The following is a 24,950-nucleotide window of genomic DNA, read 5'->3' on the forward strand; positions in this document are numbered from 1 at the left end:
CTGCGCTACCGCCCGACTCCTATCCCACCTTCTTCTAATGGAACTTTTCATCAATAACTTATAACTTATGAGAGTAACTGGCCACATTCTGAAGTGATGTACTGATCCATGGTTGAGTCAGGGTGATTATTATGCTCTTCTGATCTGACATGGTGGTGGGTATCACTCTAATATCACACACACACACACACACACACACACACACACACACACACCTGACAATACCCATATGACATTTTACATTTTCTATGTTTTAAAGATATTTATTTCCTTATCATAAGAGAGGAATGAGAGGGAAGGAAAGGGAGAGAAGCTCTGCCAGGCATATGATAATATGGGGGATTGAACCTGTAGCCTCTGGGACCACAGGCATGTGAGCTGGGACTTTAGTAGACTGAGATATCTGTCTGCTCCTGATATATATATATATATTCAATCCTAAATACTATTTCTGATTTGACTATGGTACCTGGGTTTGTGAGCTGAACAGTAAGCTGGACACTCAGTGGCTATGACTGTCTGTCTGTCACTAGAAGGTCACTTTACTTACCCAGGGACAAAGCTGCACAGGCAGAATGAATTTGTTAGCAGTTGACATAGATGAGTGAAATCTAACAGCTGGTCCTTCATGGAAAATTCCTCTAGTTACAGAACTAGAAAATAGACTCTGTGCCATTAAAGGGACCGGAATTAGAGTTCTTCTCTGTTTCACATGCTTGTCATTGATGAATGATAATACTGACCTGACAGCCTCAAGCACTCAGGGGAGAAGATGACAATTATGCTTTCTGGTTGCCATCCACAGTTCTGTGTCCTGAGATGGCGGGCAGGAGCCTTAACCCACCCCATGGAGCTTTCTATGATTTGCTTACTTAGTGACCCCGTGGGGAGTGACGGAAAATAAAGACACAGGTATGATATAAACTCTGCCACATTGTCTGCAGTTGGAGGAAAAATCACTAATTGGATTCTGCTTCTGAAAGGAACACTGACCTTTTCTAAAACCTACCTCACTGGACCATAACAGAGTTAATGCAACAGAGGCAGATGCCACTTAGCATCTTAGGGGAGAAAACAGCGCCTGCCTTCATGGGGGGGGGGGGGATCGTCCTGTCGCCATTAGAAACATGGTTTTAATAGCTACCAGGGAGGAGTCAAGGCCGATCATCAACCATAATGAAACTGCGTTCCTCAGACACCATCCACTGGGGCAGTGAGAACGAAGTGGAGCAGCAAACTCTGAGGTAGTGTGGGGGGACCATCGTGTATCTGCAGAAAGCTGACCCGGGGGGCACGCGGGATGTTGCTAAGACACACGGCCACAGCGAAGCCTGAGAGCGTCTGTGCAGGAGACAACTAACAATTGGAGTGGTGACAGTGCTGAAGACAGATTCGGTTACATCACATTCTCAACTTCAGTGTCGAGAATATAGTGGGCATTTAGACTTTAAAGCTAATTAAATCGATTCATCATCTATAGCGAAATACCAGGATGATTTTGTAAATGCTAATTAGACCCGAGGACATTTGCACCATTTAAAACTAGGCAATTGGCTACCTCCACTGGATAGGTGATTCATTCATTTCAAGTGAATCTTACACATATACGTAAAGGACAAGACCGAGGGTGTTGGTGGCTGGCTGTGCCTTCTGTCAGGTTGTGATACGTTTCTCCACACTGCACTTGTATTAGAGGTCTCCACCAAGATGTTCTGACATGCCTTATCGTTTCAGATGAATGCCAGAAAAGTTGGATAGGGTGCTGGATGAAGCCAGTCCTGCTAACACCTGCTCTGTTCACATGCTTTCTCCAGACAAGGGCATCTGAAAGGTGACTCCCTCCTCCTCTGTATTTCCACCTCTTGATTTAATCTCTTCAGCTACAACTGATGGAGTCAAAATGAGTCATAAGCATTCAGTTTATGGCTAGTATTAAGAGGTGACCTAGCAAAGAAAAGCTGCTTTTCAGGGGTGATACGCTCTCAGGTTCTGTCTCAAAAATTTCCACTAGAGATAATGGCAGTTGTAAACAACACCTTAATCAAAATGTCCTCAAACTAAAGCGATATTTAAAAATCATGAGCCACTGCATGTCATAGAGGGGCAGAAGTAAGAGTAAGTAAATACCAAGAAGTCAGGAAGACTCTGGAAGCAAGGAAGAGTTTGCAAAGAGCAGTGTGGAAGCCCAAGACTCCCTAAAAGCCAAGATAATCCGAAATAATTCAATTGCTAGAGCTGTTTTAAATGCTTTCATTTTCTTTTTTTTTTTTAATAATTTATTTCTTTATTGGGGAATTAATGCTTTACATTCAACAGTAAATACAATAGTTTGTACATGCATAACATTCCCCAGATTCCCATTTAACAATACAACCCCCACTATGTCCTTCATCATCTTTCATGGACCTGTATTCTCCCCACCCACCCACCCACCCACCCACCCCAGAGTCTTTTACTTTGGTGTAATACTCCAATTCCATTTCAGGTTCGACTTGTGTTTTCTTTTCTAATCTTGTTTTTCAACTTCGGCCTGAGAGTGAGATCATCCCACATTCATCCTTCTGTTTCTGACTTATTTCACTCAACATTTTTTCAAGGTCCATCCAAGATCGGCTGAAAACGGTGAAGTCACCATTTTTTACAGCTGAGTACTATTCCATTGTGTATATAGACCACAACTTGCTCAGCCACTCATCTGTTGTTGGACACCTCGGTTGCTTCCAGGTTTTGGCTATTACAAATTGTGCTGCCAAGAACATATGTGTACACAGATCTTTTTCGATAGATGTGTTGGGTTCCTTAGGATATATCCCCAGGAGGGGAATTGCAGGGTCATAGGGTAGGTCCATTTCTAGCCTTCTGAGAGTTCTGCAGACTGTTCTCCACAGAGGTTGGACCAATTTACGTTCCCACCAGCAGTGCAGGAGGGTTCCTTTGACCCCACACCCTCTCCAGCATTTGCTGCTGTTACCTTTTCTGATGTCTGACATTCTCACAGGAGTGAAGTGATATCTCATTGTTGTCTTGATTTGCATTTCTCTGACAATCAGAGACTTGGAGCATTTTTTCATGTGTTTCTCGGCCTTTTGGATCTCTTCTGTGGTGAATATTCTGTCCAAGTCCTCCCCCCATTTTTGGATGGGGTTACTTGTCTTGTGGTTGAGTCTGGCAAGCTCTTTATATATGTTGGTTATTAAACTCTTATCTGCTGTATGGCATGTAAAGATCTTCTCCCATTCTGTGAGGGGTCTCTTGGTTTGGGTAGTGGTTTCTTTTGCTGTGAAGAAGCTTTTTAATTTGATGTAGTCCCATAGGTTTATACTTGCCTTAGTCTTCCTTGTAATTGGATTTGTTTCATTGAAAATGTCTTTAAAATTTATGCAGAAAAAAGTTCTGCCAATATTTTCCTCTAAGTATCTGATAGTTTCTGGTCTAACATCCAAGTCCTTGATCCACTTGGAATTTACTTTTGTATTCGGTGAAATAGAGTGATTCAGTTTCATTCTTCTGCATGTTTCCACCCATTTTTTCCAACACCATTTGTTGAAGAGACTCTGCTTTCCCCATGTAATTGTCTGGGCCCCTTTGTCAAAGATTAGATGTCCATAGGTGTGGGGCCTCATTTCTGGGCTCTCATTTCTATTCCACTGGTCAGTGTGTCTGTTCATGTTCCAGTACCAAGGAGTTTTGATGACAGCGGCCCTATAATACAGTTTGAGATCTGGGAGTGTGATGCCTCCGGTTCTGTTCTTTTTTCTCAAGATTATTTTGGCAATTCTAGGTCTTTTCTGGTTCCAGATAAACATTGGTAGCATTTGTTCTATTCTCCTAAAAAATGTGCTTGGGATCTTGATGGGGATAGCTAAATGCTTTCATTTTCTATTGTAATGTGAAACTCAACTAAATATTCCCATGATGTTTGACGCTGACAAATGAATGCATCTGGTAACTGCTCTCAGACCCACATAACCTAACATAACACAACAGGACAGAGTATGGTTCCTTAAACGCCAGAGTCCAACTCACAAGCATTGTGGGTTCTCATGACTTTGCTTCTGCTGTTCCTGTGTGTTAAGTGATGCAGGTGGTTTTGCCCTCACCTTCATTCTCTCTTCCTCTGCTGCGGCCTGCTGCCGCTCTCCGTGTCTTACACAGTCTGCTCTAAGTAAATGTCCATGACACAGAACAAAGTCTTCATGGTAGTGAGAGTGAAAGCAGCTTTGTTAAAGCAACGATAAGCCAAGAGTATTTCGGGACAGCCTCTCACAAACAACCTTTCTCTTTTTAAAAAATTAATTTAATAATGATTGACAAGACTGTAGAAGAAGAGGGGTACTGTTCCACACAATCCCACCGTCAGAGTCCCACATCCCAACTCCTCTCTCTTCATAAAGGACAGACGAGGACCTGACAGTTAATGGCTAAATTTACATGAGGTGCTCTCTCTCATTAAGGAATGAGGGCTTGCTTGGTTCCTTATAGTTCATTCCCTTGGTTCTTCCTTCTAGCCAAGAAGATGAATAGCAGGGGTGCTTTAGAGTGATATATATATAAGACTATTTCCAGGTATAAGGATAGACTTGACCTTTTTGTTTGTCCGCACACTCCTGTTGGATAAGGGTAGTAGAAAGAGCTCCTTTATTTATTTTTTTTTTAGTTTTTTACTTTATTTTATTTATTCCCTTTTGTTGCCCTTGTTGTTTTATTGTTGTAGTTATTATTGTTGTTGTTGTCGTTGTTGGATAGGACAGAGAGAAATGGAGAGAGGAGGGGAAGACAGAGAGGGGGAGAGAAAGACAGACACCTGCAGACCTGCTTCACCACCTGTGAAGCGACTCCCCTGCAGGTGGGGAGCCGGGGCTCGAACCAGGATCCTTATGCTAGTCCTTGTGCTTTGCGCCACCTGCGCTTAACCCGCTGCGCTACAGCCCGACTCCCGAAAGAGCTCCTTTAGCATCATATTTGACCTGCTAAACGTATAGACTCTTCCTTTGTTCTACTGCATTAAAAAAAAATGGTTAGACTTTAATTTTTTAAATTTACTTTAGCACTAAAACTTAGCTGATTTTTGAGTATGGGAAATTATTCCTTCGCTCACTACTGTATCTCTCAGTGTCCCATAGGGCTAAGCATGGTCATGTTACTCAGTTTCCCCTGAGAATATGGGGAGCAGAGCGATGCTGGCATCTTCTGGGACTCTGTGTTCGTGTCTTGAGTGCTTGTGTGCTGCTTTGTCATTTAGATAGGAAGGGAAGATGCCATAACCCTCAGAGGTTTCTTTGGTTTTATAGTGCTTTTCATACGGTATCAGGGCCAGGACGCGGACTGCTTGCATAGCAAGGCATGTACCCTGCCGGTGCACATCTGGCTGAGCCCAGGGGGCCAACTCTGGTGCTCCATTTTCTCTTTGTTGCCAACTGCAGACAGACAAACTTAGACTTCCAGGTAAAAAATCTTTATTAAATTCTCAAATCAAGAACTTGGACCCAGGAAATAGCTGCCATGTAGTTTTGAAAAGATGCTCCAGGGGCTGGGTGGTGGCACACCTGGTTGTGCGCACATGTAACGATGTGCAAGGACACAGGTTCGAGTCCCCGGTCCCCACCTACGAGGGGAAAGCTTTGCAAGTGTTGAAGCAAGGCTGCAGGTGTCTCTCTGTCTCTCTGTCTTCCCTTTTCCCTCTCAGTTTCTGGCTGTCTCTATGCAAGAAATAAATAAAGATAATAAAAAAATAAATAGAAAAGATGCTCAGATGGGTTCTGAGGTGGATCCTTTTTGCATTGTGTATGCACGAGGGGAGATTACAATTAATATCCATGGAGTTCTAATATGTAGCAACAATTAGATACTATTTCTCACGAATCATTATTATTGCCTCCAGGGTTATCACTGGGGCTTAGTACTGGGACTGCAAATCCACTATCCTGGCGGCCATTTTTTCTCCTCCCCCATGTTATTTGACAGGACAGAGAGAAATTGAGAGAGGAGGGGTGATAGAAAAATAGAAAGATAAACACCTGCAGACCTGCCTGTGAAGTGTCCCCTCTGCAGGTGGGGACCAGGGGTTTGAACCCAGATCCATGTGCGGGCCATTGCGCTTAGTACTATGTGCACATAACCAGGCGTGCCACAGCCCAGCACCCATGACTCAGTGGAGGAAACTCAATTTATTTTTCTTCCCCCTAACCTGCTCCTTTCACCCATTTATCTGGGAGTTTGTTTTTGTTTTTATTGGCAGGGTTCAGTTACTACTCCACTGCCTTGAAGATAACCTTGGTCCTATAGTCTCATACCAAAAACAGGAGAGTCCAGATGCAGCCTTCTCAGAAGACCAGTCCAACTGTGTCCTGACTCTTGGCACATATATATATATATATATATATATATATATAATTTTATTTATTTTCCCTTTTGTTGCCCTTGTTGTCTTTTTATTGTTGTTGTAGTTGTTATTGATACCATTGTTGGATAGGACAGAGAGAAATGGAGAGAGGAGAGGAAGACAGAGAGGGGGAGAGAAAGACAGACACCTGCAGACCTGCTTCACCGCCTGTGAAGCGACTCCCCTGCAGGTGGGGAGCCGGGGGCTCGAACTGGGATCCTTACACCGGTCCTTGTGCTTTGCACCACGTGCACTTAACCCTCTGCGCTACCGCCCGACTCCCCCACATTTATATTTTTTATTGAAGATCTATTACAGAAGACTGGTGGTTGTGTATTTGCTGGAGCACTGCTCAGCTCTGACTAAAGATGGTGTTAAGGATTGTATCTTGGACTCAGGACCTCAGGCTGAAAGGTTATTTGCATAGCCATTATCCTGTCTGCCTAGCCCAAATGAGTTTATTAACAGGTGCCTTTGTGCCTGATTGTTGTTGCACTGCCTTTCAGCTCCAGGTGTGATAGAAGTTAATAGTCAACCAGACTCACTGTTGGGGTAATATAATAAGAAATCACAGAGCAGTAAAATGGAAGCAAAGCCCTCTGCCTTATTAAGCAAAGTCACCTGCATAATTGGAGTAGCTCTAGGCTCTTACACAAGTGAGCAATAAATACCTTTTTCTGTTTGAACTGTTCTATTTCTTAATTTTCTATGTGAGTGGGGGAAATAGCATAATGGTTATGCAAACAAACTCATGATTGAGACTCCAAAGTCCCAGGTTCAATCCCCTGTACCACCATAAACCAGAGCTGAGCAGTGCTCTGGTTTTGAAAAAAAAATTACAGATTAAGTTTCTATGTTATTACAATTTAAGTAACACTGCAACCAGTATACAATGGTGGAGTTTTTAAAATTTAAATTAAATTAAATTTTATTATTATTCATATATATATAATCTTTTTAAAAAATATTTATTTTATTTATTTATTCCCTTTTGTTGCCCTTGTTGTTTTATTGTTGTAGTTATTATTGTTGTTGTCATTGTTGGATAGGACAGAGAGAAATGGAGAGAGGAGGGGAAGACAGAGAGGAGGGGAGAAAGATAGACACCTGCAGACCTGCTTCACCGCCTGTGTGTTGTTTTTGACGGGCTATGTTGTTTTCGACGGGTTATGTTGTTTTTGCCGGGCTGGCTTCACGGGCGGGTAACAGACGACCAGGCACTCATGGTTGAGCTGTAGGCAGTATCTCTTTATTCATGCAGGACACAGCACAATCTAAGACGAGCTAAGTTAAACTCAAAGTACAGTACTCTAAAACTCACAATGCTGTCTTTATATATACTTGCCAAGTAAGGTGGAAACAGGATGTGACATAGAGAGGGTGGAGAGAAAAGTGACTGGTGAAAATCAGAGTGTGACAAAGAGGGGGCAGATTAGGCGAGAATCCTATCACTGAACCACAAATGCCCTGGAGGGAGGGTGGAACTTGTTAACAGTGGTTATGTAAATAGAATGAAGTGGTTATGTAAATAGAATAGTGTTAAGCAGGGGGGATTTAAACCAAATGAAACAGAAGGGGTCTCATGCATACCAACACCTGTGAAGCGACTCCCCTGCAGGTGGGGAGCCGGGGTTCGAACCAGGATCCTTATGCTGGTCCTTGTGCTTTGCACCACCTGCGCTTAACCCGCTGCGCTACAGCCCATATATAATCTTTATTATCTTTACTTACTGGGTAGAGACAAACAGAAATCGAGAGGGCAGGGGATGGGATGATAGGGTGATAGAGAGGGAGAGAGACAGAGAGACACCTGCAGCGCTGCTTCACCACTTGCAAAGCTTCCCTCTGCAGGTGGGGGCCAGGGGCTCGGACCCCCATCCTTACACATTGTAACATGTGTGCTCAACCAGGTGCGCCACAAAGATGAACGCTTACCAAAATTCCATGTACCAGAAACTATCCGTACTTCTGACTAGATTCTCTGTCAATTATTTATTTTGTTTTATTTTTCTGTAATCATCCTAAAATGGGTGCAGATGTCTGAAAAAGGAGAGAGACGTGAGGCGACTTAACTGAGGTCACATGGCCATAGATCTCAGAAGGACTTTGTGCTTAGCCTCGGCATGCTTTAAAGCACAGGCTCCTCATTGTTGTGCCCTCCTGTCTTCTAAGATCACTGTTGATTTTTTTTTTCCGTAGAAAATATTCAAAGTATTTTTCTCTCTTGCTTTGAAGTTTCACGCTACTACACAGATAACTCTAGACTCTGCTTGGTGTCTTGGAGACTGCTCATACCACCCTGCTGGTGGTCCTGTTCTCTTAGTTTTGAATACGTTCATCTTGCCTTGTTTTGTCAATCCCTCAGGAGACAGGCTAGTGACAGAGGCTAATGACAATTATATGTCTACAAGGACAGCAGCTGTCTCGTCCAGAATGACTCAGTCTTCTCTTTCTTTTTCTTCCTTCCTCCCTCCCTCCCTCCCTTCCTTCCTTCCTTCCTTCCTTCCTTCCTTCCTTCCTTTCTTTCTTTTTCCCTCCATCTCCATCCCTGACAATGTGAGACTCAATCTTCTCTTATACTATACTTTCCTCATGGCTATATAAATTCTGTTAAGGAGTCAATTATGGCAAAGCCCCCACTCTATTTAAATATACTTTATGCAATCATATTTACACATAAGAAACATCTGAAAAGATCATTTTAACTAAGGTGTCCATTTTGTGGTAGGGACGGTCCCACTCTCTGAAGGGAGGCTGGGTCAGCCTACCTCTGGCCCTCGAGGAAGATGTGTCCTGACATGAGAGCAGCCTAGAATGTTCCCAGCTGTGGCCATGGATTGCGAGCTCACACTGACAGGCATTCTTGTTAAATATGAATAGATCTAGGCCCCAGGTCAGAATGTGATAAACAGTTAATTGTATTTATATATTTTATTCAAGTTTGGGAGCTACTCTCTGCCCTAATCCAGCTTTGTAGCCCTACTCTCAACTTTGACTGCATCTTCCTAGATAATATTTTTAGCCCACCTCCATGTTGACTGTCAAGCTCGGGCAAAAGTCACTGGAGTCACTGGTCCCTAGAAACATACATAAAGTATAATTCCTAGCTTCTTACTACCCTAGAATCCCAGTTCTCACCTGTTCTATTCTTCCTTTCTGGTTCCTATTAAACATTTTGTCCTGCCTCATAACTTACTCCCTTTCAGACACCAAGTTGCAAATCCTACTATGATTCCATCCTGAGCTTCATGGGCAGACGATCTCACCAACGTGTCCTAGAACCTCAACTTCCTAGAGCCCTACTGCACTGTAGAAAGGTAGAAACAGGCTGGGGGTAAGGACTGACCTGCCACTGCCCATGCTCCTCAGAGAGACAATTACAGAAGCCAGAACTCCTACTTACTGTTCCCCAAAAAGAATTGTGGTCCTTTACGATGTCTTTTTTTATTTCATTTTTTTAAGTTTATAAATGGAGATATTGACAAGACCATAGGATAAGAGGGGTATAATTCCACACAGTTCCCACCACCAGAACTCCCTATTCCATTTACCCCTCTCTCCTTGAAAGCGCTCCTATTCCTTAACCTTCTGGGAGTGGACCCAGGATCATTATGGTGATCAGTAAGGTAGAAGGTCTAGCTTCTTTTTTTTTTTTAAATTTTATTTTTAATTGTTTATTTAAGAAAGGATTAATGAACAAAAACATAAGGTAGGAGGGGTACAACTCCACACAATTCCCACCACCCAATCTCCATAACCCACCCCCTCCCATGATAGCTTTCCCATTCTCAAGCCCTCTGGGAGCATGGACCCAGGGTCGTTGAGGGTTGCAGAAGGTAGAAGGTCTGGCTTCTGTAATTGCGTCCCCGCTGAACATGGGCGTTGACTGGTCGGTCCATACTCCCAGTCTGCCTCTCTCTTTCCCTAGTAAGGTGTGTCTCTGGGGAAGCTGAGCTCCAGGACACATTGGTGGGGTCTTCAATCCAGGGAAGCCTGGCCAGCATCCTGGTGGCATCAGGAACCTGGTGATTGAAAAGAGAGTTAACATACGAAGCCAAACAATTTGTTGAGCAATCATGGATCCCAAGCTTGGAATAGTGGAGAGGAAGTGTTAGGGAGGTACTCACTGCAAACTCTAGTGTACTTCTGCTTTCAGGTATATATTTTGCAGTAGTTTATGGATACGTGTGAACATAAGCTCTCTCTCACAGAAACTGGTGTATATCTAGGTTATGGGACTTTGTTAGAAAGTGAACTACCTGAGATGAAATTAGAGTGTACTATAAAAGGAAAGGTTTCACCCGAGTAATGAAGCTGAAGGGTTGTCATTCCACACGTGAAGTCTCTGGACAGTCTGAGGTGAAGCATGTTGAGGTGGCAATCGTTGCGTTGGTTAGGTTGTGATCGGCGGATGCAATATTATTTGGTTTGGATTGGGAGACGCATACGGGAAAGTGGGCCCTATCCAAGGGTTCCAGGACTGGGGGAAGTAGGGGCTCTATAGTGGAGATGTGTGGTTCCTGCTGTCTTAGGGTTCAAAAAGACAATCGATAGTTATCATCACATTATTTGGTAGTTGGGTTAACTTTGAAAAGTCCTTTTGTTATGGTTTGCTGTACAGTATCCAGTATCTTGTATATAGCTGTGCTTTTGGATGCTTCTAATCTACTTGGTCTAGACTTTTGAGAGAGTCCGCATATCAAATACACAGCCTATATATTAAAAAGATTCAGTTTGTGTTTTTTTTATATATTTATTTTATTTATTTATTCCCTTTTGTTGCCCTTGTTGTTTTATTGTTGTAGTTATTATTGTTGTTGTCGTTGTTGTATAGGACAGAGAGAAATGGAGAGAGGAGGGGAAGACAGAGAGGAGGAAAGAAAGACAGACACCTGCAGACCTGCTTCACCACCTGTGAAGCGACTCCCCTGCAGGTGGGGAGCCGGGGTTCGAACCGGGATCCTTATGCCGGTCCTTGTGCTTTGCGCCACCTGCGCTTAACCCGCTGCGCTACCGCCCGCCTCCCTCAGTTTGTGTTTTGAGAAACTTTGAGACATACAACTGATTTTCCCCCTCTCATATTAATTAACTACTGATTTATATGTTTACATTTTGCTAGGAGTGTACATAAACACCATTCCCACCACCAAAAGACAGTGACCCATCCCTCCCACCCACTCCCACCCCCCACTGGCCCAGGAAGCTGCATGTCTACCCCTCACCACAGGCTTTTTACTTTGGTGCTCTACTTACAATTTGATCAGGTCCTGCTTTTAGTTTCCCTTTCAGATCTTCTTAGTCAACTTCTGTTGATGAGTGGGATCATCCCATACTCATCTTTATCTTTCTGACTTAGTTCACTTAACATAATTCCTTTTAGCTCTGTCCAAGATGGGTCATAGAAGGTGGGTTCTTTGTTCTTGATAGCTGCATAGTATTCCATTGTGTATATATACCACAGCTTTCTCAGCCACTCATCTGTTGTTGGGCACCTGGGTTGCTTCCAGGTTTTAGCTATTATGAATTGTGCTGCTATGAACATAGGAGTACATACCTCTTTTTGGTTGGGTGTTATGGAGTCCTTGGGGTATAACCCCAGGAGAGGAATTACTGGATCATATGGAAGGTCCATGTCTAGCCTTCTGAGAGTTTTCCAGACTGCTCTCCACAGAGGCTGTACCAATTTACATTCCCACCAGCAATGTAAAAGGGTTCCTCTGTCCCCACATCCTCTCCAGCATTTGTTGCTGCTGTCCTTTTTGATGTATGCCATTCTTACAGGAGTGAGGTGGTATCTTAGTGTTGTCTTAATTTGCATTTCTCTGACAATCAGTGACCTAGAGCAGTTTTTCATATGTTTGTTAGCCTTTTGGATCTCCTCTGAGGTGAATGTTTTGTTCATATCCTCTGCCCATTTTTGGATTGGGTCATTTGCTTTTTTGGTGCTAAGTTTGCTGAGCTCTTTATATATTTTGGTGATTAGTTTCTTGTCTGATGTCTGGCATGTGAAGATCTTCTCCCATTCCGTGAGGGGTCTCTCTGTTTGTTTAATAGTTTCTTTGGATGTGCAGAAGCTTTTCAATTTGATGTAGTCCCATTGGTTTGTTTCTGCTTTAGTCTTCCTTACAATTGGGTTTGATTCATCAAAGATGTCCTTGAGGTGTAGGTGGGAAAGTGTTTTACCAATGTTTTCCTCTAAGTATTTGATTGTTTCTGGTCTGACATCTAGGTCTTTGATCCATTTGGAGTTGATTTTTGTTTCTGGTGAGATAAAGTGGTTCAATTTCATTCTTCTGCATGTTACAACCCAGTTTTCCCAGCACCATTTATTGAAGAGAGCCTCCTTTTTCCATTTAATCCTTTGGGCCCCCTTATCAAAGATTAGATGTCCATAGGTGTGGGGATTTATTTCTGGGCTTTCAATTCTGTTCCACTGGTCTGTGTGCCTATTTTTGTTCCAGTACCATGCTGTTTTGATGATGATGGCTTTATAATATAGTTCAAGGTCTGGGAGTGTGATGCCTCCATTTCTGTTTCTTTTCCTCAAGATGGTTTTGGCAATTCTAGGTGTTTTCAGGTTCCAGATAAATGATTGTAGTGTTTGTTCTATTCTCTTAAAGAAGCTTGGTGGAACTTTGATGGGTATTGCATTAAATTTGTATATGGCTCTGGGGAGAATATTCATTTTGATGATATTTATTCTTCCAATCCATGAGCATGGGATATCTTTCCATTTCTTGGTATCAGTTTCTATTTCCTTGAGTAATGACTCATAGTTTTCAGCATACAAGTCTTTCACTTCTTTGGTCAACTTTATTCCTAGGTATTTTATTGATTTTGCTGCAACAGTGAATGGAATTGATTTCTGAATGTCTTCTTCTTCAGATTTAGTGTTTGCATAAAGAAATGCCACTGATTTTTGTACATTGATTTTGTAGCCTGACACTTTGCTATATTGCCTAATAACTTCCTAATAATTTAGGAATTCCTAGTAATTTTCTACTGGATTCTTTAGGTCTTTCTATGTATACTATCATATCATCTGAAAATAGTGAGAGCTTGACTTCTTCCCTTCCAATCTGTATTCCTTTGATTTCTTTCTCTTGCCTGATTGCTATGGCAAGAACTTCCAATACTATGTTGAAGAGTAACGGTGACAGTGGACAGCCCTGTCTAGTCCCCGATCTGAGGGGGAATGCTTTCAGCTTCTGTCCATTGAGTATGATATTGGCTGTAGGTTTGCTATATATAGACTCCACTATCTTGAGGAATTTCCCATCTATTCCCATTTTTTGTAGAGTTTTGAGCATGAATGGGTGTTGGATTTTGTCAAAGGCTTTCTCTGCATCTATTGAGATAATCATGTGGTTTTTGGCTTTGCTTTTATTGATGTGAATGACATTGATTGACTTACGGATGTTGAACCAAGCTTGCATTCCTGGGATGAATCCCACTTGGTCATGATGAACAATCTTTTTGATGTGTTGCTGTATTCGGTTGGCCAAGATCTTGTTTAATATTTTGGCATCTATGTTCATCAGAGATATTGGTCTGTAGTTTTCCTTTTTTGTTCTGTCCCTATCAGCTTTTGGTATCAGGGTGATGTTGGCTTCATAAAAGGTGGAAGGGAGTATTCCTGTTTCTTCAATCTTATGGAATAGCTTAAGAAGTATGGGTATTAACTGTTTCCTGAAAGTTTTGTAGAGGACTTTTGTTGTTGGGGAGAGTCTTAATAACGGTTTCAATTTCTTTGTCTGTGATTGGTGCATTTAGATTTTTTAGTTCTTCTTGGTTCAGTTTTGGAAGTCCATAGGTTTCTAGGAATTGCTCCATTTCTTCCAGATTCTCTAGCTTGGTGGCATATAGTTCTTTATAGAAGTTTCACAGGATTCTCTGGATTTCTGTGGTAAGGTCTAGCTTCTGTAATCGGTTCCCCGCTGAATGGATATTGGCAGGTCTATAGTGTCTTTTTTTTTTTTTCTTAGTGTGAATTTTTTCTTCTCTCTTTTACTTATTTATTTATTTTGAAAAGGAGACATTAACAAAACCATAGGATAAGAGGGGTACAACTCTACACAATTCTCACCACCAGAATTCCGTATCCCATCCCCTCCCCTGATAGCTTTCCTATTCTTTATCCCTCTGGGAGCATGGACCCAGGATCATTGTGGGTTGCAGAAGGTGGAAGGTCTGGCTTCTGTAATTGCTTCCCTGCTGAACATGGGCATTGACTGGTCGGTCCATACTCCCAGTCTGCCTCTCTCTTTCCCTAGTGGGGCAGGGCTCTGGGGAAGCTGAGCTCCAGGACACATTGGTGGGGTCTGTCCAGGGAAGACTTGTCGGCATCATGCTGGCATCTGGAACCTGGTGTCTTTGTTAAGTCTTGCTACTTGTTTGCTGAATTTATTGACTCATTGCGCACTATTGTGCACTGTGTACTTTCGCTTTAAGGTGAATATTTTCCCCTAACTTATGAATACATGTACCTATGCCCTATCTCATGGGCTCTGGTCTATATCTAGGAAGTGCACTGACTAAAATGGAATCAAGGTGTCCTATAAGCTAGGAAAGGTCTCACCAGACAGTGGAACTGGAGGACTGACATCCCACACCTGACGTCTCTTGACACAGTCCGAAGTGAAACATACCGAGGTGGTACTGGTTGCACTGAGTAGGTTGAGATCAACAGGTCAGTTGGTATGAATTGAGAGAAACATGCAAAAAGGTGAGCTCTACCCTAGTGGTTCCATGACTGGGAGAAATAAGAGTTTTATTTTATTTTATTTATTTATTGTTTTACCAGAGCCCTGTTCAGCTCTGGCTTATGGTGGTGTGGGGGGATTGAACCTGGAACTTTGGAGCCTCAGGCATGAGAGTCTGTTTGCATAACCATTATGCTATCTGACCCCCATCTGAGAAATATGGTTTTTTAAAAAATATATTTATTTATTTAGTACCTTTTGTTGCTCTTGTTGTTTTAATGTTGTAGTTATTATTGTTGTTGTCATTGTTGGATAGGACAGAGAGAAAGGGAGAGAGGAGGGGAAGACAGAGAAGGGGAGAGAAAGATAGACACCTGAAGACCTGCTTCACCGCCTGTGAAGTGACCCCTCTGCAGGTGAGGAGCTAGAGGCTTGAAATGGGATCTTTACACCGGTCCTTGCACTTTGTGCCATCTGTTCTTAACCAGCTGTGCTACTGCCCGACTCTGAAATGTGAGTTTTATAGAGAGTGGGGAAGGTTCCTGCTGTCTTAGGGGTTAAGAAGGCAATAGATAGTTATTGTTATAACCAAATTATTTGGCAATTTGGTTAACTATGAAAATCCCATTGTTAGGATTTGTTGTATAAGACCTCACCATAATGTATGCCCTTTAATGCTATTTGCATATGACTGTATCTTATAAAGTGATGCCACCAGTTGTTTCTGTTCTCCCTGATCTAAGCTTATGGGTGATTTAATATTTCAAAGAAAAAGTCATTATTAGAGATGTATTAACAATTTGAGCCCACTGTTAGAATTCAATCAGATTACTATTTTGAAGTCTTAATTGCTTAGATTGAAGGATAATAAATACTTAAAATTATGGTCTATGCATCGGAATTTTTGAGACATTTAATCCATTTCCTGCCTCTCATGATTAAACAGTGATTTGTGAGACTATAAGTTAATAGAAAGGTATATTAGCACCGTTCCCGCCACCAAAGGTCTGTGTTCCTGTTGGACTCTTTGTGGGGAGGCCTCTTCCCAGGCACAAATCCTGGCTCACCGCTCTGTTGTGCACCAGATGCGGGGGCCCAGAAAGAATGTTCCACGGCAGTAAGAGTGAGCCAACTGGATGTCTCCCTGTGTTCGTAGCTAGTGACACAACCAGAGATCACCAGGGGAATATTTCATGCACAATCCATTTATTGAACAGCAAAGTAGGATTTATAAGTGGTTGTAGGAGGAAGCAAGTTATCCATTCCATATATGGTTTGGGAGAAGAAGGACAAAGAGAAATAGGGGGTTGGGAAAAGGTCAGAGCATCCCTAGTAAATGTTGAACAAAGGGTTTAGTTGATCAAAGGAATGAAGGAAGTAGGGTTATCAATAACCAGCATACAGAGAGGAGAGGAGATAGATTGTGTAAGATTAAAAGGACCAGTGGGGGTGGAGGAGTAAGGAGAATGTCCCTGGTTATAGTCCGACAGAGCAGAACAATGAAGTTTGAGCCATATACGATCAGAGAAGAGGGACTTCTATTAACCTCTGAGTAAACCAACCCCCTGGTTTGAGAACAAGGACATGCAGAGTCTTTGTGAGGCAGGGAGGCTGACAGAGGAGACTTTTCCCTGGTGGTCGTTTCCCTCCATGCTTGATCTCAAATAGAGAGACTGACAGAAAGGTTGTGCCATCCAGGCTCCCACTTTTCAATAGGAGGTCCCACACCATGCTCAACCATGCCTCGCCATTTCCCCACATTACCCCCCCCCCCCCCCACACACACACAGTGAAGGTAAACATCTACCCTCACCCTCTCCCCAGAGATGTTTACTTTGTGCCCTACTCCAAACTCAGATACTGCTTTCAGTTCCCCTTTGTTCTTCTTTCTTGACTTCTACCTAATCAAGCAGTTCCTACTTAGACCTAGATACCATCCTCACCTACTGCCTATTTCACTTCCCTCAGTCACTCCAAGGCTAACCTTGTCAGACAAAGTAAGGACTACAAAATCTGGATAAGGGAAAGAGACCTGCATACTTCAGTGATGGCTCTTTTGGTCAACTACCAGGCCACCCCACAGACATGATGGGCCTAGACCTCTAACAGATCCTTCTTTTCACTGTCACTGGTCATCTCCATCAGGAACAACATAATGGACCCCTTTGTGGGCCCCTATAGGACCTTGCCCTCAGTGTGCTATAGAAATACTAGGCTAGTAATCTACCCATAGCTGTGGATCAACATTAGAAGAGACAGCTGCATTCTCCAAAGAGAGATTGGGCAACATTCTCTACCACTCAAGGAAGATGGGTCCTGAAATTAGAGCAGCATAGAATGTCCCTGGCTGTGACCGCAGGAATGTGAGCTCAGACCTACAGGCATGCAGAGGTCACACAGGCTCCTGCGATGAATATGGGCCCCAGATCATATGGATGGGGTTTACAGTCAACAGTATTTATATACTTTCCCATACTTAGGAGATACTCTCTTTCCTGATTCTTCTTTCTAGTCCTTTTTCAACTATGACACCATCTCCTCATTCAATACCTTGGGTCCACCTGCATATTAAATGTCAGGCTCAGGCAAAAACTAGTAAAGTCATGGGCCTCTTGGAATATACCTAAAGTAGACCTACTAGCTTTTTATAAAATAGAGACCCCAAAAAATCTCATCTGCAATATTCTTGCCTTTAGATTCCAGATTATTTAACACTTTTTTTCCTGCTTTATATCTTAACACTTTTTCTACCACCAGGTTTCAGATGCTACCATGATGACAATCTGACTTCCCTGGACAGAGGACCTCACCAATGTTTCCTGGAGCCCCACCTCCCCAGATCCCTTCCCCACTAGGGAAAGAGAGAGGCAGGCTGGGAATATGGATCCACCTGTCAATGCCCATGTTCAGCAGGGTAGCAATTACAGAAGCCAGACCTTCCACCTTCTGTACCCCATAATGATCCTGGGCCCATGCTTCCAGAGGGATAAAGAATAGGAAAGCTATCAGAGGTTGGGATGGGATACGGAGTTCTGGTGGTGGGAATTGTGTGTAACTGTACCCCTCTTATCCCATGGCCTTGTCAGTATTTCCATTTTACATGTAAATAAATAAAAAAATTGTGGCCCATACTCCATGAGGGGGAGAAATGTTATGGGAAGATGACCAGAGGGTTCTGAACTCCAATTTTATCAGGACCTGGAGAGAGAAGAGGAAAAAAGGAAGGACACTCATAAGGAGTAATAGGCATAGGTGTGACCTGAAATGGAAGAGAAGACAGGACCATAGGAAAAAAAAAGGACAAATATATATATGGAGAGAGAGAGAGAGAGAGAGAGAGAGAGAGAGAGATAGCTATAGAAATACTAGGCTAATAATCTACCCATAGCTGTGACCCTTGGCAAAACACTGCCAAGTTTTCAGTGGACAGAATATGGTCACAGTACTCTGGTGGTGTGAACAGTGTGGAACTGTGCCCCTTTTATTTTGTAATTTTTTAAATCACTAATAAAAAATGCCCTTATGAATTGTGCTGCTATGAACATAGGTGTACACATATCTTTTTGATTGGGCATTATGGAATCCTTGGGGTAGATCCCCAGTGGAGGAATTGCAGGATCATAGGGTAGGTCCATGTCTAGCCTTGTGAGAGTTCTCCAGACTGCTCTCCACAGAGGCTGGACCAATTTACACTCCCACCAGCAGTGCAGGAGGGTTCCTCTGTCCCTACAGCCTCTCCAGCATTTGTGCTGCTGTCCTTTTTGATGTATGCCATTCTCACAGGGGCGAGGTGGTATCTCAGTGCTGTCTTTATTTGCATTTCTCTGACAATCAGTGACCTGGAACAGTTTTTCATATGTTTGTTAGCATTTTGGATCTCCTCTGAAGTGAATGTCTTGTTCATATCCTCTGCCCATTTTTGAATGGGGTCTTTTGGTTTTCTGTTGCTAAGTTTGCCTAGCTCTTTGTATATTTTGGTGATTAGTCTCTTGTCTTATGTATGGCATAAGACCCCACCAATGTGTCCTGGAGCTCCACTTCCCCAGAGACCCACCTTACTAGGGAAAAAGAGAGGCAGACTGGGAGTATGGATTGACCAATAACGCCCATGTTCAGCGGGGAAGCAATTACAGAAGCCAGACCTCCCACCCTCTGCAACCCACAACGACCCTGGATCCATGTTCCCAGAGAGATAGAGAATGGGAAAGTTATCAGGGGAGGGAATGGGATATGGAGGTTGAGTTGTGGGAATTGTGTGGAGCTGTACCCCTCTTATCCTACGGTTTTGTTAATGTCTCTTTTCTTAAATAAAAAAAGAAAGAAAGAAAAAGAAAAAGATGCCCATTCTATTTGCCACTGTAAATAACAGATAGATTAAAAAAAAATTCACAGTTCCACTTTAGTCAAATAATCACTCTACTATGTATGAACTAATGATGAATTTAATGTATAATGCAAGAATTATTTTTCCCACTAGAGTGAAAAAGACATGAAGGCAGACGGCTAAGGTTTTGTATGCGGCTTCTAGGTCACTTGAATACCAGGGGCCTTCTCTTTCCATAGAAATCCCTAAGAATAGCTTTCATTCTAAAGTTTCTCTGGAGGTTAACTAGTGCTCCTGCAATCACTGTTGTTTTTGACTTGCAAGAATTAGGGTAATGAGAGTCTAAAGGGATTTTGTGCAGATTCTATTAGCTTTTTTTAATTTTTAATTTCTTTATTGGGGAATTGATTAATGTTTTACATTCAACAGTAAATGCAATAGTTTGTACATGCATAAAATTTCCCAGTTTTCCATATAATAATACAAACCCCACTAAGTTCTGTCATCCTCTTTGGACCTGTATTCTCCCACCAGCCACCCCAGAGTCTTTTACTTTGGTGCAATACGCCAATTCCATTTCAGGTTCTACTTGTGTTTGCTCTTCTGATCTTGTTTTTCAACTTCTGCCTGAGAGTGAGATCATCCCATATTCATCCTTCTGTTTTTCACTTATTTCACTTAACATGAATTTTTCAAGATCCATCCAAGATCGGCTGAAAACGGTGAAGTCACCTTTTTTATAGCTGAGTAGTATTCCACTGTGTGTGTGTATATATATATATATATATACACATATATATATACCACAACTTGCTCAACCACTCATCTATTGTTGGACACCTGAGTTGCTTCCAGGTTTTGGCTATTACAAATTGTGCTGCCAAGAACATATGTGTACACAGATCTTTTTGGATGGATGTGTTGGGTTCCTTAGGATCTATCCCCAGGAGAGGAATTGCAGGATCAGAGGGTAGGTCCATTTCTAGCCTCTGAGAGCTCTCCAGACTGTTCTCCTGTGTTTCTATATTTTAATATGTGCAGTTAACATGTGAATATAGAAAACTGAATCTTGGAGATTTTAAGCAACTCCAAAATATACAAGAAATATCTCACAGAGATTAAATTGAATATGGCTCTGTCTGATTTAGGAACCCAAATCTACCATGCTACATACTTCAAGCAGTCCTTAAAGATCTAATACTTTCTCTCTTTCTTTTTTCTATTAGCTTTTAATGATCTTTTCTATTTTCACTAAACAAAGCTCCACTTCCACCTTACTGGCCAGAACTTACCTAGACCTAGTGATATGGTTGCCTGAATGATACCAAGGAGATAAGAGAGGAATGGATAGATTGTCTTGCTTTTTAATTTCTTACCAGTGTAGAGAAACGGTTGGCAAACTCTGGCCCACGGGTGAAATATGGGCTGCAACCTGTTTGTTTGTAAATAAAAGCATTGGAATATTGTTCTATGCATTTCTTTCTCTCTTACATGTAGGTGAGTCTATATTATGACAGTAGAGTTGCGGAGCTATTACAGAGATTATAAGGTCCATAAACAAAATATTTCCTACTTGGTCTTTGGGGGAAAAGTTTACCAATGTCTGTTGTAGATATTGGAGGAGTGAATGGTTTCACCCCTTGAGGGAGAATTTATAGTTGCAGACTGATCTTGATATGGACTCAGTCATAACCTGCTCTTACTCAGGGCCAGTGACATTCTATCTCCTTGGCATTTGTTTGTCCGTAAGCAACGTAGAAGTCTGGCTAATGGGGAGTCTGGTGGTAGTGCAGTGGGTTAAGCGCAGGTGGCACGAAGCGCAAGGACCAGCATAGGATCCTGGTTCGAAACCCTGTCTCCCCACCTGTAGGGGAGTCGTTTCACAGGCGGTGAAGCAGGTCTGCAGGTGTCTGTCTTTCTCTCCCCCTCTCTGTCTTCCCCTCCTCTCTCCATTTCTCTCTGTCCTAGCCAACAACAATGACATCAACAACAACAACAATAATAACTACAGCAACAATAAAAAAATAAGGGCAACAAAAGGGAAATAAATAAATTAAAAAAAGAAGTCTGGCTAATGGTGAATCACAGTATTTTTCCCCCTGACATAACAAAGTAGTCTAGAAGTACATTGTACAGATAGATACTCAATGATGCCTTAAAACTGGCCTTTTTATACCACAACCAAGCCCAGAATTTTGATTTTCATTTCTAAGCTTCTTGCTAACTATCTATGGTACTCAAGAGATTGGTCTGCATGCTATTTAGGAAGAAGAGGAAAGTGCCAAAGGTCAGTGAGGCATGAGGCTTTCTCTTCCCAAAAACTCCTTCAGCGTCTTCACTGGAGTGTACATCAGGACAGCCAGTCACAGCAGAGGATTCTGGGATGGTGAGAGTCTACGTGGGGCACAAACGGAGGCAGAAATGAAGCTTCTGTAGAGAAGGAGACCACACGGCAGTAGGCGTCGTGTAAGGCTCAAGCCTCTGGCTTGTTCGAGGGTGCCCTTGCCGTCTCACCTTCTCTACCTGCTGCCTTCCTGCCATGGTTCTTGAAACTAATTTTGTTCTTTTTACCCCTCTTTCATATTTTTGGCTAGGTGAGAAACCCGGAAATGAGCCAGAAGAAGTGAAGCTGCTGAATGCCAGCAAGCAGATTGTGCAGAATGCCATCCTACAAGCGGTACGGCAAGTCTCCCAGGAGAGTCGGCAGAGGAAGGAGAGAGCCAGTGACAGCAGGGGCACTATCCAGCTCGGTGGAGGGGAATTAACCAAGAGACACGAAAAGAAGTGACGTGGTGGATCGGACGCCCGGCAAATGCTTGGTTTCTGGCCTTTCTCTTAGAATAGGTTGCATTGCCACGATGTTGCAGTACACAAGTCAGAGTGTCACTGGCACCTAGCAATAGAATGAATTAGCCCCAGCCAGCGGCTGCAAAGCACTGTTTTGAAAAAGCACGCTAGGTGACCCTGCTTATGTCAGTGCAGTGCCTCTGAAACCTAGTAGGGCCAAGTAAGAGGAGCTTTGCTGCACAGTTTAGTTTTAAGCTTCTTTTAAAAGATGATTCTGTCTTCTTTATTTACTTTGGCCTTTCGAGTACTTTTTTTCCTGTGAGTTTAACCCCTAGCTCTTTTGCTGTTGTTGTTGTTGCTGCTGAAATAGAGTGTCCTACTGCATTTTTTTATGATGCATTTAATTTTTTTTTCAAGATTGTATTTATTTATTTTTGGATAGAGACACAGAGAGAGATTGAGAAGGAAGGGGAGGTAGAGAGGGTTGAGAGAGAGTCACCTACAGCCCTGCTTCACTGCTCATGAAGCCTTCCCCTTGAAGGGGGGGCTGGGGCTTGAACCTGGACCCATGTGCATGGTAACGTGTGCTTATCAAGTGTGCCACTGGCCATCCCCTCTATGATATTTTTAAAAGACTTAATAGAAAGATGAAGGAGTGGAGCTTCAGTTATCTTTAGATGCAATCTGGGGCTTTTATAAAGTACTTTAATGTCTAAAGTAAAGGTAAGCAAAGGCAAGTGATATATATGGCTGTCCCGCAGATCTTACTAAGACGTACTGCTTTTTTTTTTTTTTTTTAAAGAAGCTGCTTGACTTTTCAAGAACTCAACCTTTCGGTCTCAGTTCTTTTAATTGTTTGATAATTGGTATTTTCTCTCTGCATAAATTCTTTGGAAATAATGTCTATTTCTTTTTCTATGTCAAGATTAAAATAATATCAGCCCATTTATATGCATTCGTTGGCAGTGACTTAGCTCTTCAGTAGTTGTGCTAGTACTGGCGCTGATACTGTGGAAACAGACTACGGTCTAATGAGGGTGTTCCGGGTACTTGGGAAGTGCTCTGGGGCTTATTGATGCTGGTTGTCACCAGGCTCTGCATTTGCTTGAGGATCTTATGTTAGAAACCCTTTTTTTTTAAAAAAATTATTTATTTATTCCCTTTTGTTGCCCTTGTTTTTTATTGTTATAGTTATTGATGTCATCGTTGTTGAATAGGACAGAGAGAAATGGAGAGGAGGGCAAGACAGAGAGGAGGAGAGAAAGATAGACACCTGCAGACCTGCTTCACCGCCTGTGAAGTGACTCCTCTACAGGTGGGGAGCTGGGGCTCGAACCGGGATCCGTAAGCCGGTCCTTGTGCTTGGCGCCACCTGCACTTAACCGGCTGCGCTACTGTCCGACTCCCAGAAACCCTTTTCTTCCCCACTCAAATAACAACCACTTTATAAGATGATAAAAAGCTACATACAGCAGCAATGAGTACCATTTAACATTGGAAAGCCATTTTTCAACTTTCTGAAGCGTGAAAATACAGTGGGGACAGTAAAGAGTCAGAACTGTGGATGCAGTGACGGAAATATATCTTCCTGGATGTGAATAAAGCCTCCCTATTGCAGAAGCCTGGCTTCTGTTCTGGTCCATTTCCATGTGGATGACACACAGTTTTCTGCTTGTCCAGACTCACGGGTTTCAGATCAGTTGCTGAGTTGTCACTGTCCGGGACAGAGAAATGATTTGGCCTTTGTGGAAAAAAGGAAAAAAAAACTTTTTGGCTTCAGAGTATCTATGTGTATATTTGATAAAAGTAAAAACAAAGTATCAACATAGAAAATGACTGATAGTAAAGATACACTTCTAAAGTTCTGATGTATCACACTTTCCAGAATTGACACTGTTGATAGCAAATGATGAATGAAAATGAGTTCTTATTGCCTCTGTATTCCACATGATACACAAATCCAGTAAATTCCTAGGGTGTAGAGGGATTAAATTTCAAATATAGTTTATACATAAATTCCTCTTAGTAGAACTGACGCAGTGAGGAACGGGTTTACGGTGACCTACAGTCATGCCATTGATGTGATATAGTGGCACAGTATAGATGGCAGGAGCGAAGGCAGTAAGGGAAATTACTAGGGGTGGCTACAAATGATTTAAAAACACCCAATGCTTGTCGTTTGCACATGATATGGCACTACATCTACTCAAAAATCTGGATGCTACTAGCCTTGGATTTTGCTATTATATGGCAGAAACACATCACTACACAGTTTTCCCCTAGTGTGTCTATACCAATGCACTTGGGATCTTTGGAAACATCTGATTCACTGCTTGTCTAAATGTTAGTTATAAATAAAATAGACCCAGCTTTGAAATATGTTGTTATTTTAACAGAGTTTTTAAATGTCCTACTGTTTGGTTCGTTTTGCATGTGGACCTTTCAACTACGTGGCAACAAGAGACTCCCCAGGGCTGTTTTTCCAACTATTTGAAATAACATCTCAGGAAAGACTTTGTTAGTGGGCTTCCGTTCTAGCCATCAGGAAGCTGTGGGATGATGTGGTTCCCAAGGCTTGAACAGACAAGGATGTCTATTAAGAATGACTATTTGATCTCAGGGAGCAAGGTACATGTTCAGCAGGGAAGCAATTACAGAAGCCAGACCTTCCACCTTCTGCATCCCACAATGGCCTTGGATCCATACTCCCAGAGGGATAAAGAATAGGAAAGCTATCAGGGGAGGGGATGGGATA

At 42.4% G+C, this 24,950-nt stretch overlaps 1 protein-coding gene across 2 annotated transcripts in view; it reads left to right on the forward strand.

Moving 5' to 3' along the window:
- Positions 1–23,140, forward strand: part of AKAIN1 (A-kinase anchor inhibitor 1) — a 79,924-nt gene extending 56,784 nt beyond the window's left edge. For both annotated transcript variants that reach the window (XM_060200712.1, XM_060200713.1), the window contains exon 2: positions 22,003–23,140. In XM_060200712.1, coding sequence (XP_060056695.1) covers positions 22,003–22,196 — 194 coding nt within the window. In that variant the 3' untranslated portion in view covers positions 22,197–23,140. The remainder of the gene's footprint in view (positions 1–22,002) is intronic.
- Positions 23,141–24,950: the final 1,810 nt, after the last annotated feature.

Source organism: Erinaceus europaeus, chromosome 10 (assembly GCF_950295315.1).
Source record: "Erinaceus europaeus chromosome 10, mEriEur2.1, whole genome shotgun sequence".
In the NCBI taxonomy this organism is placed as follows: domain Eukaryota; kingdom Metazoa; phylum Chordata; class Mammalia; order Eulipotyphla; family Erinaceidae; genus Erinaceus; species Erinaceus europaeus.